General features: G+C 40.3%; 1 protein-coding gene across 1 annotated transcript in view; it reads left to right on the top strand.

The window, feature by feature from the left end:
- Positions 1-11,392, top strand: part of LOC117282552 — a 20,060-nt gene extending 8,668 nt beyond the window's left edge. Inside the window, exons 2-4 of the mRNA XM_033752656.1 lie at positions 4,723-5,236; positions 8,546-8,721; positions 11,368-11,392. Coding sequence (XP_033608547.1) covers positions 4,748-5,236; positions 8,546-8,721; positions 11,368-11,392 — 690 coding nt within the window. The 5' untranslated portion in view covers positions 4,723-4,747. The remainder of the gene's footprint in view (positions 1-4,722; positions 5,237-8,545; positions 8,722-11,367) is intronic.
- Positions 11,393-15,899: the final 4,507 nt, after the last annotated feature.

The following is a 15,899-nucleotide window of genomic DNA, read 5'->3' as shown; positions in this document are numbered from 1 at the left end:
TGAGTACTCTGTACGAAATTCATAAATTACTAGAACAATCACAAGGAAGCCATGTCTGTTGCATGCATATTTCATCTCCTCCAACCACAAACTTCGATAAGATTTTATTTTGGAGTCCAAACTGAAAGTTGTAAGCAGGGTTTCAATTTTACTCGTTTGGGTATGCTGAAATCCCTAATTTACATAAGGCTGAAATAAAACTTCATCGGCTTTCTCAAGAACGGTCCATGGATGCACAGTATAAAATATACTCGTAGATCTGACTGAGATCTGTACCTTTTATTATACGTACTTCGTATATATTCAGAGTATTTTAGTGCAGAAGGACATTACATGCAAAAAGGTCATATACCCGTCTTTCAGCCGTAGCATGTATACTCCTTTTTAGCTAACAGATACATTTTACGCCTATCAGAGGGTGACGTAACAAGAATAACATTTAATATATGACACAATAACAAATGCAGTAACTTATACACACCAACCAGCAATGAATAGTTGATAAAATGGAGGTTACGATGGGCGGGGTATGTAGCTTGGATGGGCAGAAGAAATATTTCGAGATCGACGAAAGGCCTGATTCAGGAGAGCGACAATGAGGCTGACAGGTGTATTATAACTGTGTTAACCTGCTCAGCAACGTCATGTATGTCGTATAGTGAAAGAGTTATTAAGGTTTATGGCAATGATAAAACATAGAAAATGTTCGAGAAAAAGAGAGAAACAAAAGAGGTGATGTAGCTGAGAACTGGAGAAATTTACATAATCAGAAGTTTAATACTTTGCAGTCTCCAAATATCATTGACATGACATCTGAAAGCCGGAATAGTGAAGTCAGAAAAGATGGCCATTGCTAGGCGACGGCGAGTTGAAACACGTTTCCACAGCAAAGAATACGCTGGGATAAATCAAGGTGTTAACAATATGTTGATATTCGTTTTGTGGCAAAGGCGAATAACAAAGAAACGAATTGTTGTGTCTGGTGTTCTGCCTCCGATCAGCGTCTGCCATCTCAGCCAGAGATATAGAATCCAGAGATAGAGTTCGGGAGCGAGAGAGTTTCATAGGATTGAGAATTGAGGATGGAGGTTAAAGACTTGATTTAACGTGTTTTAGTTACAGTGATTTTGAGAGATATAATTAATTGTACTTACGACTTGTGAGTGTTCAGTAAATCGATTCATCAGTCCAAACCCCGTCAACAAGTCACTAATACACGTGACATTATCACGAGTCGTTACGTAGAGAAAATTAACGTGGATGGAATATACTGGACGTATCGGGCAAAAGAGAAATGTATAGCAGATTTTAATCCGGAAGTCTGAAGAGAACAGCCCGTTTGTCAGACCTAGATGTATACTGGAGTTTGATATCAAAACAGACCCTAGAGAAATGAAATATGAATCTGAGAACACGATTCACCTGGATCCGTATCGAGTCCAGTATCATAGATCTATGAACACGGTAATTAAACGTAGAATATCATAAAAGAATGACGTAAACTAAAGGCAAATTGGTCCCTGTGCTTAATTAATTAAGCATTATACCATAAAGACATATGCCGTAGTGAATGTATATTTCCACCATTCTTAACCTGGGCACTAGATGGAGGTACGTTGTTAACTTCAAGCTCCGGCCGCTTTACCTTCGGGGAAATCGGCCCCCTTACTTAGCGGATAAGAGGCTGGGTGAAGGAGAGAAAAATTTTACCCCTCCAGGAAATCGAACCCAGGATGTCCAGTCCGTAGCCCATAGGACATACCGACTGAATTATCCAGTTTGCTAGAAGCAAGGCGTTCTTCAACAATTTAGCTACTGTCAGCTTCTCAAGAAGGATGCTGTACCGTGGCGCAAGGCGTTACTTGGTTTGTTGAGTAAATAATGTGAAAGTGCTTCGGGTTCACAATGGAGTGAAGTGAGCTAGGGGGTTCCCGTCATTAATAGTTGGACCGCTCTTGTCGCTGTTGAGGGTACCACGTGCCGCGCAAAGTTCGTTACGTTTTCAGTAGAGAGCCACCCCTTCATCCCCCCCCCACCCTCGGTGATTAATGTGACATGTTTCTTCTGGGCTCCATTGAAAGCAATGTTCAGTGCAGTCCCCAGAACCACCCATTTTTCAAAACAACGGACACTGTCCCCGCCTCTGCAGAGAGAAGCTTTTTCCTACGGGTCTATAAACGGCGAAAACAAATCCATACACCCTTCTAACAACTAACTCAATACAAGGGTTAATTTGCTCATACTTAACACTGTTGCTTGTTCTCTTACTAATACCAAGACAGAAAAGGTCGTGAACTTATGGCCTTCGAAAGGGTTGCCCAATAACACTAGGCTGGTAGTTACTACAGGATTCTGACGATGGTGTATAACACACTGATATATTGGGTTTTTGGACTTTATCCATTGTCCTTGTTTTTAAGATAACTATTAAAAACACGACGTTTCGGAAACTGGATCTGTTTCCGTCCTCAGGTGAAGGAAAACACCTATTCTGTTCGGTCCGTTAGAAAGAGCTAGCCTCAATCACTGGGTCCAGATCCAGTCTAGATCCAGTTTCCGAAACGTCGTGTTTTTATTAGTTATCTTAAAAACCAGGACGATGGATAAAGTCTAAAAACCCAATATATCAACACTACGCTGGCCTACTGTGAAGGAAAAACTAACATTGTCCCTGTGCTTAACTAATTACGCACTATGCTATGAGGACGTATGGAGGAATGTGAGTGGTCAGCTTGACGCCCGAGCCGCTTTAACCTCGGTACCCATTGGATAGGAGGTTGGGTGGACCCCAGAGCCGGTCTGGACGAAGTGGAGAAGAGAAAATTCTTGACCTTACAGGGACTCGAACTTCAACCCCTCGGTCGTCCAGCCCGTAGCGAGTCGCTATACCGACTACGAAATCCAGGCTCAGTGCTTACTTTAATTTGGAGAAGTTTTATTTGTTTAATTAAAATTTTAAGAATTATGTTAATTTAAAATTGAAGAATGTGCGTTAAACACTGATTCTTAGCATGAAGTCAAACCAAGATTGTTTTCGATTTCGGCCACGAGATTTGAATCCACTAGGTCATAGGAGATAACGTGCCAGTCTTCAATGATTGGAAAAATTTAAAGACGACAAATATGTGATAATTAAACTAATACAGTTAACATTCCCAAGCAGTTATAACTGAAATCTCACATCTGCAAATTCTTCAATCTTCTTTCTACACTGTTCCTGAAGAATAATCGCAAGTCATTACTGTCAGCGGCTCCCGGCTTCTTAACGCTTTCAATTTCCGCGAATTATTATTCAAAAACCGTGCTACAGAGCAAAAGGAAATGAATGCGGCATTACAATGTATCGTATTCAGGATTAATTACAACCAAACGGAGTGGATTAATGATAACAAATAAATATAAATAGATATCTAGTTACTCACTCACTCATGGAGCTGAGCCCTTCTGGAGGAGCTGCCAATTCTGCAGCTACTCAAGAATTTCCCAGCATTTCTTGGAACCCGAAACATCATTACCATGTTCAGAAGAGCCTTTCACTGGTCTGTATCCTGAGCTAGATCAATCCAATCCATACCATCCCATTCTATCTCTCTAAGATTCAGTTTAACACTGTCCACACACCTACGCCTTAGTCTTCCAAGTGGTCTCTTTCTTTCTGGCATTCTCACCAATATCCTACACACATTCCTCTTCTCTCCCATTTGTGCTACATGTCCTGTCCATCTCATCCTCCCTCTCTTGATCATTCTAATTACACTCGGAGAAGAGTTTTAGTTATGAAGCTCCTCATTATGCAGTTTTCTCCAACCTCCTGTCACTTCATCTCCCTTCGGTCCAAATATTCTCCTCAATACCCTGTTCTCAAACACCCTCAGTCTATGTTCTTCCCAAGTTTTACACCCATACAGAACCACAGGCAAAATTATAGTTTTGTATATTCTAATTTCTATGTTTTTAGACAGCAGACGAGAAGACAAAATGTTCTGGACTGGTTGGTAGCAAGCATTACCCGAGTTCAATCTCTTCTTAATTTCCTCCCGAATCAGATTTTATTTGTTATAATCGTTCCAAAATAAGATGTCTAGTAATCGAAGGAATTAAATTAATAATGTGATAAATTGGAAGTGCCTGGTCATAAGGGCGGCTGTTTCTTCCGAAGTGCAGTAATCCTAATCCTTTCCACCTCTGTAGGCGTACCTTGCGTCGCGTTAATGCCACAAAATATTGAAGAATTTTCTAACAAAATGCAATCGTCTTCTTATAATATACAACCCAATATGTAACATTTAATTTCTCGACAAGCTTATGTTCTATATTTGCATGAAGTTCGAATGAAGCGTTGAAGGAGTAAAATAGAATGGATACGAATAAAATGAAACATTAGCCTTAATGTTTTATCCGTCTCACGCTGCTTCCCCAGTTTCCTCAATGATTGAACGCCCTGTATTACAACAGACTTTCCACGCCCATTTCCATTTTAAAACATTCAGCATCACTCCCACGTCAGAAACTCGTTTGGCCGCCATAATAGCATTCTTGCGGATGGAACACCAAAGAATACTATGGCCACTAGTTTCATGGTCTTCATCCTAGGTATCATGAGAACACAACTAAGTAAAAATATGCTGGGTTAAAGCAGGCATCTGACTACACAGGCGAAGAGTCCAGAACTTGATAATAAGTCTAAACAAGCAATAAATCAGCTTTTCCTTTTTGTTTCAGCTCACTGAAGCAAACATTTGTTGAGATGGAGCCAGTGTGCACATGCAGTGAAAGGACCCGAATAAACAGAAGAGCGATCCTCGCCACAACTATCGATAGCAAAGATAATCGACCGAACGGAAGTGCGATCCGTAGTTTCTTGAATCACCACAGTGGCAGCAGTCGTAGCTGTTTCCTCATTAAGGAAACAAAACGTTCGAAACGACACTGTAATAGCGATAGTGAAATAAAAAGCAGAGAAAAAGAGGATGGTGGACTGCTGCTGAGCGAGAAGTTCGTGAGGACTGGTGATGAGAAAGAGAAGTGTTCATCGAAGGTTTGCGAGACTGCGCTGAGCGGCGCTGAAACTAAGAATCGGTTACGTCAGCATGTTCCTACGACTGGAAGTTGCAACAACAGTACAAGCAGCAGCAGTGGGGAATTATGGGAAGAGGAGATTTTATTGCGTCACATTAAAGAATGTCGCTGCACGTGCAACCATATGGGATATGGGAATTATCTGGACTGGAACGAGGTAAGTACCAAGAAGTGTAAGCTCTTATTTTGTACACTGCTGGCTTATTCAAGACTCGCAGGAAAACTGCAGTTATTAAGCTGAAGCAATTATTGTAGCATGAGGCAACAATGATCAATTTTAGGAAATCAAAATTAATCATTCTCTACTTGTTGTAAATATAACAAAAACTTAACAATAAAGTAAAACAGACAAAAATGTCAGTAATTATTTATGATGGTTATGCTGTACCATTACCTGTTTCGATCTTGCTCGATAATCATCAGGTTGATAAGATCTAAAAGTCTGTGAAAATGGTACATTGTCAAAGCAAAGTCAAAGTCCCATTGCGACTGACGGTCAGTCAGTAAGTCTTGGTGTCGAGCCCCAGCAGATATTAATTATTACCGTTTGACAGTTACGGTCTTGTTTCTGTGGGACGCCCTCTCTGACGAGAGGACGGGTCTGTCTTTTTATATACTGCTGGCCCTTGGCAGCGCAGTCTTTCTCGGGTCCGAGTCCCTTGGGACTCGCGACCATATTTTACTGTCTCAGATTTGAGACTTCCATTTTCGTCGCCTCCTACGACTCGCAGGGTCACAGTGGAGGTATTCGACCCCGCCTCCATACGGGGCAGTGAAGGTACATTGCTACACGTACCATGTTTTTGTACATTATCCATCTTCTTGTCTATATTTAAAAACAATCGTGTTTATTTTTCAAAACACAACGTTTCGGAGACTGGATTCTGTTTCCGTCCTCAGGTAAAACCTACTCAGTTGGGCCCAATATATATAGAGCTAGTCCCTATTGGTCCGGAGATAGAGACTAACTCTATCTATTGGGCCCAACTGAGCGGGTTTTACTTGAGGATGGAGACAGAATCCAGTCTCCGAAACGTTGTGTTTTGAAAAATAAACAGGACGGTTTTTAAATATAGACAAGACGATGGATAATGTAAAAAACATGGTACTTGTAATGATCGGTTGATTCGAAATAAATAAATTGCAAGTTAATGAAATATAAGTTGACGTTAATGTGAAGTTCTATAAGATAAATCAATTTTTCATATCAAGATATGAGGTATAATTTAGAATTAAAATGTTAAAATCCATTAAATTTAGGATGAAGTTACGCGTGGTTTCGTGTATAATGCTGTTGTATTGTGGAAATTATAGAATGTGGTTTAATGGACATGTGCGTATGTTTGTATATGCTGCTAAGCAATGGAATCGATGTTCTTGGGTTATGGAGAGAGATGTGATTGGTCTAATTCTTATAATGGCATTCCTGCTTTTGATTATATGTTGCGACAGCATGTTTATAAAATAAATATAAAACCACGATAAAATAATACTGACATTTCCGTCTGTTTTATTTTTATTGTAAGTAAACTGTTGTATAGCCTGCTACTACATATATACCGTGATTCTATGGCACAGCAGGATACAAAGAACAAAGAAATCAAAACATGCCTGAAACAGAAGGTGGCTTTAAAGGTAGTCTGCCCTTATCGAAAAAAAAAATTGTATAGCCTCGAGAATATAATTACAAATAACGTAAAATTACGTCAAGCAAACGGAAATAGATAAGAAAGTAGGAGAGTATAACCTAAAATAATCCGCTGAGATATATATTACGTTTCAAAATTTCGTTTCTGCAAATAATATGAGAAAGTATACGCCTGTCACAAACGGAAAAGTATACAAAACCCAACTGTCGATAAAATGTATGGACTACAGTCGTACACTGTCAGAAGGGGGCAAGAAGAATTAAGGGAGTGAAACTTACCAAATAATTACTTGAGTAAACAAAGGCTTTACTTTTATGTTTGATGTAAAGAAGTGGAGTGTGTTGATCACCACTCTATAGATTAAGGTACTACAAAATAGGCAGAATAATCCTATTTAGTGGCTAATCACGGTGGTCACACGGTCTAACACATGAACTGTAGTCACCGGCTTCAACACTGGGGCCGTGGGTTTGCATCCCACTCGAGGCACGGATTTTTGTCTGCGTTTATTCTCGGTTTCTGTTGTCCTGCGGACTGATCCCCCAAACAAGGAGTCATATCGACTGTCTATATGATTAACATACTGTAAAAGAGACTAAGTTTCTTCGTGGACTATAGCGCCCACAGATTATCGTTATAATTCCACTCAGTGATGTCAGCTACTAATTGTAATTTGAACTATACAAATAAGAATGAAGACATTTGAGGAAAAGGACTTGATAGTCTACAAGAGGAGCAAGAGCTTGTATTATCACCCCGCAACAATATGTTCCTAAGCCACGAATCAAGTTCATGAGACAACAAAAAGTTGAGCCTGTTCCAAAAACCAGGGGAACATGCAGAATCATCTCTCCGAATAGCAGTTACTGAACTGTTTCGTGACAAAACATATTACTAGATTACAATTTCAATAGAAGTTGCGTCTTCCTCTTCCAGAAAATTGGCTACTTCATACAGAGTTAAAATTAAGAAGCAACTGACGTAGTTTAAGTTTCTCTGTAAAATGTAAAACTGTCTCCGTCCTTAACAAACGAAAGACTATGCCATGAAGAAGTGTGGGGGAGTGGATGTATAAATCCATGTATTCTTGATTGTGGCACTAGTTGAAGCTGAGTGGCCAGCCTCAAGCCACGGTCGCTTTACTCCCTGGTAAAACCAATAACATCCATTGGATAGGATGCTGGGTGGGCACCAGAACCCATCTAGACGACATGAAGAGGGGAAAAATTTGCCACTACCATGACTCGAACTCCGACCCTCGGCCGTCCAGCGCTATCCCGGCTCCTAAACGTGGCTGTATGCTACTAGAAAAGTAAGAAGCGGACAATACAGTTACGTTCTCATTCCACATAACAATGGGCTATTATTTGTTCCTAAAAAGGTAAATGTATAACCTTGTGCTTAACTCATTAGCATTATGCCATGAAGGCGCATGGGGGCGTGGATGTATAGATGCACATTTTCTTGATCTTGGCACTAGTTGGAGGTGAATCGTCAGCTTCACAACCTTTCCGCTTTACCCCGGGGAAAGAGGCCCCAGCACCCATGGATAGAAGGCTGGGTGGGTCCCAGAGCAGGTCTGGGCGACGTGGAAAACAGAAAATTCTTTACCCTACCGGGACTCAAAATCTGACCCTTCGATCGTCCAGCTCGTATTCAGTCGCTATACCGACCGCGCTATCCCGGTTCCTTATTGTTTGTTCCTATTAGTTTGAAATTTGATTTAGGAGCGGGCTTAGATAAATTCTCGTCTTAGTTGTGTAACGAAATTTCTTGATGAAAGATATGTGCTTCAGAGGTCTCTTGATATACTCCAGAATAGACTGGGGGCATTAAAACGACGGGAAAAGAAGAAGAGGATACTGGCACAGTCAGGCAGTTCAGTCAAACACATGTTGAAGGGCATGTGTGTTGAACATTTTAGTCTGTTGAACCATGCCTGCCAGTTGCAAGAGAGTGGGGACAACTCATTTAGTAAAGCAACTGGCTGTAGGTTAGACAACTACGTTTTGATTTCCTACAGAACTGATTGCTCTGTTTCCTACCACTTTCAGCCCAGTCAGTCCACAGTTTCGGAAGAATATTTAAAACGCCTTTCTGCTGTACTTTATTACTAGGGAATACGCATGCCCATCACACAATTACAACAATGCACTCACCTCCACTTCCACTTAATCAACAATGGACTGGGTTTATCTTCTTCAGGACAGGAACCAGTAGGGGGCTCTTGTGAGCACGGTAATAAACTTTGTACTCCATAAAATTTTGAGAAATTCTTGAGTGGCTGAGAGATTGGCGGCTTCTCAAGAAGGGCTCAGCTTCAAGAAGTTAGTCAATTGGTACTGGGACATGGAGGCAATGTATTAGCTGCAAAGTTTCTGTATTGTCGAATGTGAGGGTTATTGAAATCATGAATTGGAATGTTCAGTGAAAGAAAATGATCTAAATGAAGACAAAATTAAGAAAGACAGGTTCCTGTGTAAAACATCTGTAGAAATAAAAAGGAACCGTAGGAATAAAAGTAAAGTAAAGCTATCCCTGTAACAGGCCATGAAGGCCCATAGGTTTGTGAGACGTTGAGGGTCCCACATTATATAGACAATCGGCTCAAAGATGGCGGTAAGGTTGTCAGCCTTACGCGCCGGCCGCGCTTTACTCCCCAGGAAAATTATTTATTTAATTCCTGGTACTCATTTCTGTTAGAGACTGATTGAACCCCAGGGCCATAGTGCGGCCGGAAGGATTAGGTCAATTGAAAAAAATCCAATGACCTCATCGGTATTTGAACCCTCGACTTGCCGACTTGTAGCATAGATGATATTATATATTAATGACTTCAAGGCTTGTACATTTTATCCAGTACTTTATGGGCGAGTAAACCTGGAAGTGTTAATTAACCACGACCGATTAACTGAAAATCCTTACCTGCTAGCCGTTCATGACCACCTCCTTATATCACGTTAGGCATATGGTATCGGCGGTTGAACTGCGTCACAAGAATCACTTAGTCCTCATGCACACAATAGGATGGTGACTTGAGGCAATGCGGGCCCACAACAGTCAGTCAATCGACCGATTAATCATTGATCAAACTATATGGGTTCCTACCGGTGGACGTCCAAGATTTCTCTGGTAGAATAAATGACTCAGCCAATCAGTTGGTTTGGGAGAATGCTGGGCTTCCAATTGCATGTTCCTCATAGAAACAATCACTGGACCAACAAGTGTATCCACCCACAAGGATAGAGTTGTGAGGTGGTGCTGATTGCGAAGTCTGATCTCGCCCAGAATATCATGGTCCACAAACTGTGGAACTGCAAGTCTGTGCTCCATTATTCAGGAATCTAATATCAGAAAATGAAACAACGTAGGATATAAACTCGCTCTTCTATCCGCAACTGCATATTTCATCACGAAGAGATGGAAACCTCCATAGTTTTGTGTTGCAATAAAAGCAACTGCTGTTGCCGCATCAGGTAGAACCCGAGGGACAAGAATGACAGCTGCACAGAAATTTACAACAGTAGGCAGCGCCTTCTTACGATACAGTTTTCTTTCTTTATTTCTGGTGGACATCAGGATTCTTCTTATGATTATGCTCCTTCTGTCTTTCGGATCATGCCTGCTGCTTACGGGATTGTGTTCCCTTGTCTCATGCTCGCGGGTTGTCTCCATTTTACCTGATAATTTTCATGTCTCAACTGTGCTTTAGCTTATATATCTATCATGTATTTACTTCCAAGAGCAATCCGAAGTATCTTACGTCTGAAATTTATATTCTTCTTTCGTAACTCTTTATTTAGAACACGATTTCCATCCAAAAAATATAAAATCAGGCTGGATACGTCACTATGTGATCTTAGTAAAGCTTTTCATATACCATTGCTACCATTGTATATTTTATATTTTAAGTAAGTAAGAAACCATATGAGGAGCTTCATAACTTGTACTCTTCTCCAAGTATAATTAGAATGATCAAGTCAAGGAGGATGCGGTGGTTAGGTCATGTAGCACGAATGGGGGAGACGAGGAATGCGTATAGGATATTGGTGGGAAAGCCAGAAGGAAAGAGACCACAGGGAGACTAATGCGTAGGTGGGTGAACAATATTAGAATGGATCTTAGAGAGATAGGATGGGATAGTATGGATTGGATAGATGTGACTCAGGATAGGGACCAGTGGAGGGCTCTTGTTAACACGGTAATGAACCTTCGGGTTCCATAAAATGCTGGGAATTTCTTGAGTAACTGCAGAAGTGGCGGCTCCTCCAGTCGGGCTCAGCTCCATGAGTAAGTAAGTAAGTAAGTGAGTAAGTAAGTAAGAAACCATATGATGTAACACAGATTTAATCAGTAAGTGATTGATTCCACCCATCATGTTTTGGCTACCAAGCAATCGTGAGGGGTGAACAGTATCAAATGTTTTTTAGTTCATTACATGATGAAGAAGTCATTTAAAACTATTACATTTATATAATTTTTTGCTTAAAATACAAAAATGAAGTGAATTGTGACAAATGAGTAAAGGTATGAATGTTTATGCGTTTTAATTTGATGGGCATTCTTAAGAATAACTGAAGAGCCGAAATATGTAAGATGGAATCAGTCACTTTTTGATTAAATCTGCATGTTGTATTAGATGGTTTATTGTGCGCTTCTTCTAATACCGTATTCTATTATAAATGTATTTTTATTCCTCCATTCAAAACATTCTCTTTGTGTATCATTCATCAAAATTTTCATGTGTTTAGATACTGTATTTTGCAACCAAAATATTTAAAATTGGAGACCTGCTTAATAATCTGGCCATTTACAACTGTTTCAATCATTCCTCAGTATTTTCACTTGCATTCCAGTGACTTCCGTATTATTTTCTACATCTTCCGGTTTCAAGTTCTGTCACAAANTATTGTACCAGCCCCAGATGATAGGTGAGGGTGATTGTGGAGCAATTAGTTGAATGAAAATTGGCAGGGAAACAGAAGTATTCGGAGAAAACCTGCCCAAATGCTACTTTGTCCACCACAAGTCCCACATGACCAAAGCCGGGCTTGAACCTGGGCCGCCTCAGTGGTAAGCCAGCGACTAACCGCCTGAAATATGGCGCGGCTTTCCCAGGCATGTAGCTCAGAACTCACGGATCTCTTCACCTTGGGTTTATTTGCTGGTGGAGTAAGTGAAACGTGATTCATGCATATTTGGAAACTTCTGCGTAACCAGCTAATTAACTAGAGGTATCCAATTAATTAATCAACTCAGTGTCAACAGATCAGCCACCCACTAACCAAAAAACAACTGACCAATAAACCATATGAACAGCAAACCAACAAATAAACCGACCAACAAAGCAACCGAACAACAAAATAATCATTCGACCAAATTAACCAAACATTTGAAGAAGGAATCTTGTGGCTGCGTGCCTTGTATCCAACGATACAACGCACGCAACCACAAGAGTAGATAACATCATAAGACACAATATACACATAACTTTAGAAACATAAGAAGAACGACCCCCATGTCGATGATTAATAATATACACGAATTTTAAAAATATGACGTATGAGATAATAGGTTTTAACAAGTCTTAAACATATAAACTTTGTTATTATATAATGACGTATACAAATTTAATATTATTTGTAAATGGACATATAAAGGCAAGCAGTGAAATGGTTCATGGATTGATACACCTGAAGATGGCAGCATACTGCCGAAACATGTTGTGTAGAAGTGTTAAATTGGATTGTATGCACTTGAAGATTGTTAATACATACACATTATAAATATGAATCAGTGCAACAGGACGCTAAAATACAACATAGTTAATTTCCGTATTAGCTCAAATGTAAGGTTAGGTTTCTTTTTCCAATTACCGCGTCTTATGAAGGAATCTTTGTCTTATTTTCAGGCCCTTAGGGATAAATCTCAGTCGGTCACAGTAGCCGCGAGTCTAAGACATGAAATGTCTTCGCTCGCTCGGACGCTGGGATCGTGGGTTCGAATCCCACTGAAGGCATGAATGTTTGGTGTGTGTATAGGTTTATTCTGTGTTTGTGTTGTCCTGTGTTTAGGTAGAGGACTTGCGACCAGCTGGTCACTCGTCCAAGGAGTCCTACCCTCTGTAGAATGTTTACGGAACTGAATAAAAGGCCTGGGTCCTATATGGGCTGGAAGGTAAATTGAAGAAAAAAGGATAAATCTCAAGATGTTGATTATGAAGAATTTTAATGATATTTATGAGAATACTTAAGGTAATATATTTTGAATTTATTATTTCTTAATATCATAATTTTTGCTTATTTTTGCTTACAACCTTCAGAGCTAAATGACGGTCAAGTCTGTCAAATAAACTTTGCCGATTTTCTCTTTAGAAAAATTGGGTGGGAGTTGTCTTATGTTCATGCATATACGATATGTCGGTACTTGCTAATGTGTCTCATTACGACGAGCTTTCGAAAGAGCGAAAAATCACTTTCCATTATAAAGCGTCAGTTATACTCGTCTGTCAGCGTGGTACCACGGTCACCACAGTAACCGCATGCACAATTGGGTTTCAGTTCAGCAGGTGGCTGGACAGTCTACACTGTAACTCTGTTTGGGTGGAAATGGGGACTCTATCTGTGAAAACCACGCAATGAATGGCGTCCATGCACTACGGCGAATATGGTCGATTGTTTCGGACGGAATGTTCATCACTGCCTCCACACAAGCCGGTTTTAGGGATATATCCTAAGCTATTTTAATCCAGTCCTCAACCTTCCACAAGTACAACAATTGCAACCTGTCGGTTTACGGAGTCTGAGCATGTCATATGAAGTTGGAGGTTATGGCTAGCCGACAGCTATGCAGCAAGGGTGAAAACACTGAGGCTCGCTGTGGTTTCCCTATCGGTATTATCCCTTAATCCCCAGAGCAGGCGAGGCAACAACCCCGCTACTCACCGTTCAGCATACGAGGAGATTTTAGGGGTCAGAATGTGATCCACAGCACATAGGAAATATAGAGCAGCTACCAATCCCGCCACAGAATTATCGAAGCTAAAATAGTTTTCATGTCGTAGTTCAGTGGTATGGTGTATGACGCATCATGAACAGAGCATTTTCCTTATGACCTTTTATTCCCAAAGTGTCACCCAAACGAAGTCAGTATTTATGTTCAAGTTCTGTTTTCTCACTTTGCGGGCTGTCATGCAGTTAAGTTTCTTCTGTAAAATGGTAAAGAAAGAAACAATATTTTTAGTAGTAGTAGCAGTAGTAGTTGGAGCAGAGACAATTCAGCCAATATAGTGACTATATTACGGATTCAACGACAGCAGAATTGGGATTCGATTCCCGGTAGGGACAGAGATTTCCTTGGCTCAAAGCGTCTAATTCTACTCTGGGGATCAGCACACCTTCTATCCACGGGGTACCGGAACTCCTTCCAGTGGGCAAAGCGACTGCGGTGTGAAGCTGACCATTCACTTCTATCTAATGTTGAAGTACGCGTACGCACAGCTGTACTTTCCACCGGCTGTATATTCATCGCATGATGCTCAATTAGGTGGAGTCACTTTAATTTCAGTAGTAGACAAATAGTAAGATAATAATTCAGTTCAGTTTGATTCCTACTTATCTACGTGCTAATTTAACAGCCCAAAGGCCAATTACAAAGTGAACACACTCACTCACTCACTCACACATGGAGCTGAGCCCTTCTTGAAAAGCTGCCAATTGTGCAGCTATTCAAGAACTTCCCAGAATTTTATGAAACCCGAAGGTTCATATTATCATGTTCACAAAAGCCCTCTACTGGTCCCCATCCTGAGCAAGATCAGTTCAATCCATACCATCCAATCTTATCTCTCTAAGATCCATTTTAATATTGTCCTCCCACCTACGTCTTGTTCTTCCCAATGGGCTCCTTCCTTCAGGATTTCGCACCAATATCCTATATGCATTCCTCTTCTCCCCCATTCGTGCTACATGCCCTTCCTATCTCATCCTCCTTGATTTTATCATTCTAATTATACTTGAAGAAGCATACAAATTATGAAGCTCTTCATTACACAGTGAACACAAGTAAAGAATAGGAAGCAAAACACACAAAATCAAAATAAAAAATCAAGGTAATTTATATGATTTGAATAATTATAATAATAATTCCATCAACACAAATCAATATTATTATTTACATATTTGCGATGAATAGAATCAGTATTATCACGTGTAGGGGTGACTTCTAAGACGGGTTTTCTATTGGATGATTACATTTATTGTACCTTTTACATTCACAACTCGGGACTACATGGAATACCGCGCTTTCGCTGGTTTACACACTTTACAGTTCACCGTTGCACACGCACTAGGATTCTCAGTCTTCACTGGTCGTATCCTGGCAACGGATTTATCACAGTCTCACTGTCACTTCAAATTACACATGAAATCTTCTTGTCACCGTCTAATTCATTTCTTACCCTTATTCTGCAGCTTCCAATTCCGAAGACTCAAATCAATTCAATCCCTCTGTCCCCTAATTCATATCCCGGTTGGTTGGTTTCCCGAAACTCAACTATTCACATTCGACTACTGTTCTGTAGTCTTCTATATTGCCGAACAATTCTTATGTCTACTTCGCACGGACCACGCAGAAAATACAGCCTGTGTTGTTGACGAGGCTTGATTACAACGCCGTTGCCTAGCAATATACCTCCTATTGTCGAGCGCGTTGGCTCGCGAGAAAATGTGTTTACCAAGTCATTGCCTAATAATGGGTATACATGTCACAATATTTTAATGATTGCAAGCATCAAGGCTAGTATTAAATAAGACAGCAAGAACAAATTTAGATTTTAAATACAACAATAATAATAACGGTAATCTATATAAATAATAATAGCAATTCCTTCAAAATGATTTCATGTGTTTATACACGCCTACTTAATATATTTCTTGTGTTCCACTGCATGTAATTTAGATTTTCGACGGATTTAAGGGAGTTTTTACATGGAAGTAAAGTCTATTGGAAGTTGCGTGCTGCGCGCTCATGAATCTGGAGCAAAGCGAGTCTCCGCCACATGCTGTTCCGACGCGCTGGGAACAATCTCATTTTCATTTCTTATTATTTTCCTTGCTTAGGCGGGTCTTTGTTCCCAAGTCTGCCAACTCACTGCTGGCCCGCGATATGTAT

The sequence above is a fragment of the Cryptotermes secundus genome, unplaced genomic scaffold (assembly GCF_002891405.2).
Source record: "Cryptotermes secundus unplaced genomic scaffold, Csec_1.0 scaffold227, whole genome shotgun sequence".
Taxonomy (NCBI): Eukaryota; Metazoa; Arthropoda; class Insecta; order Blattodea; family Kalotermitidae; genus Cryptotermes; species Cryptotermes secundus.
Note: the sequence above shows the minus strand (reverse complement) of the source record. Positions and strands in the feature narration are given on the sequence as shown.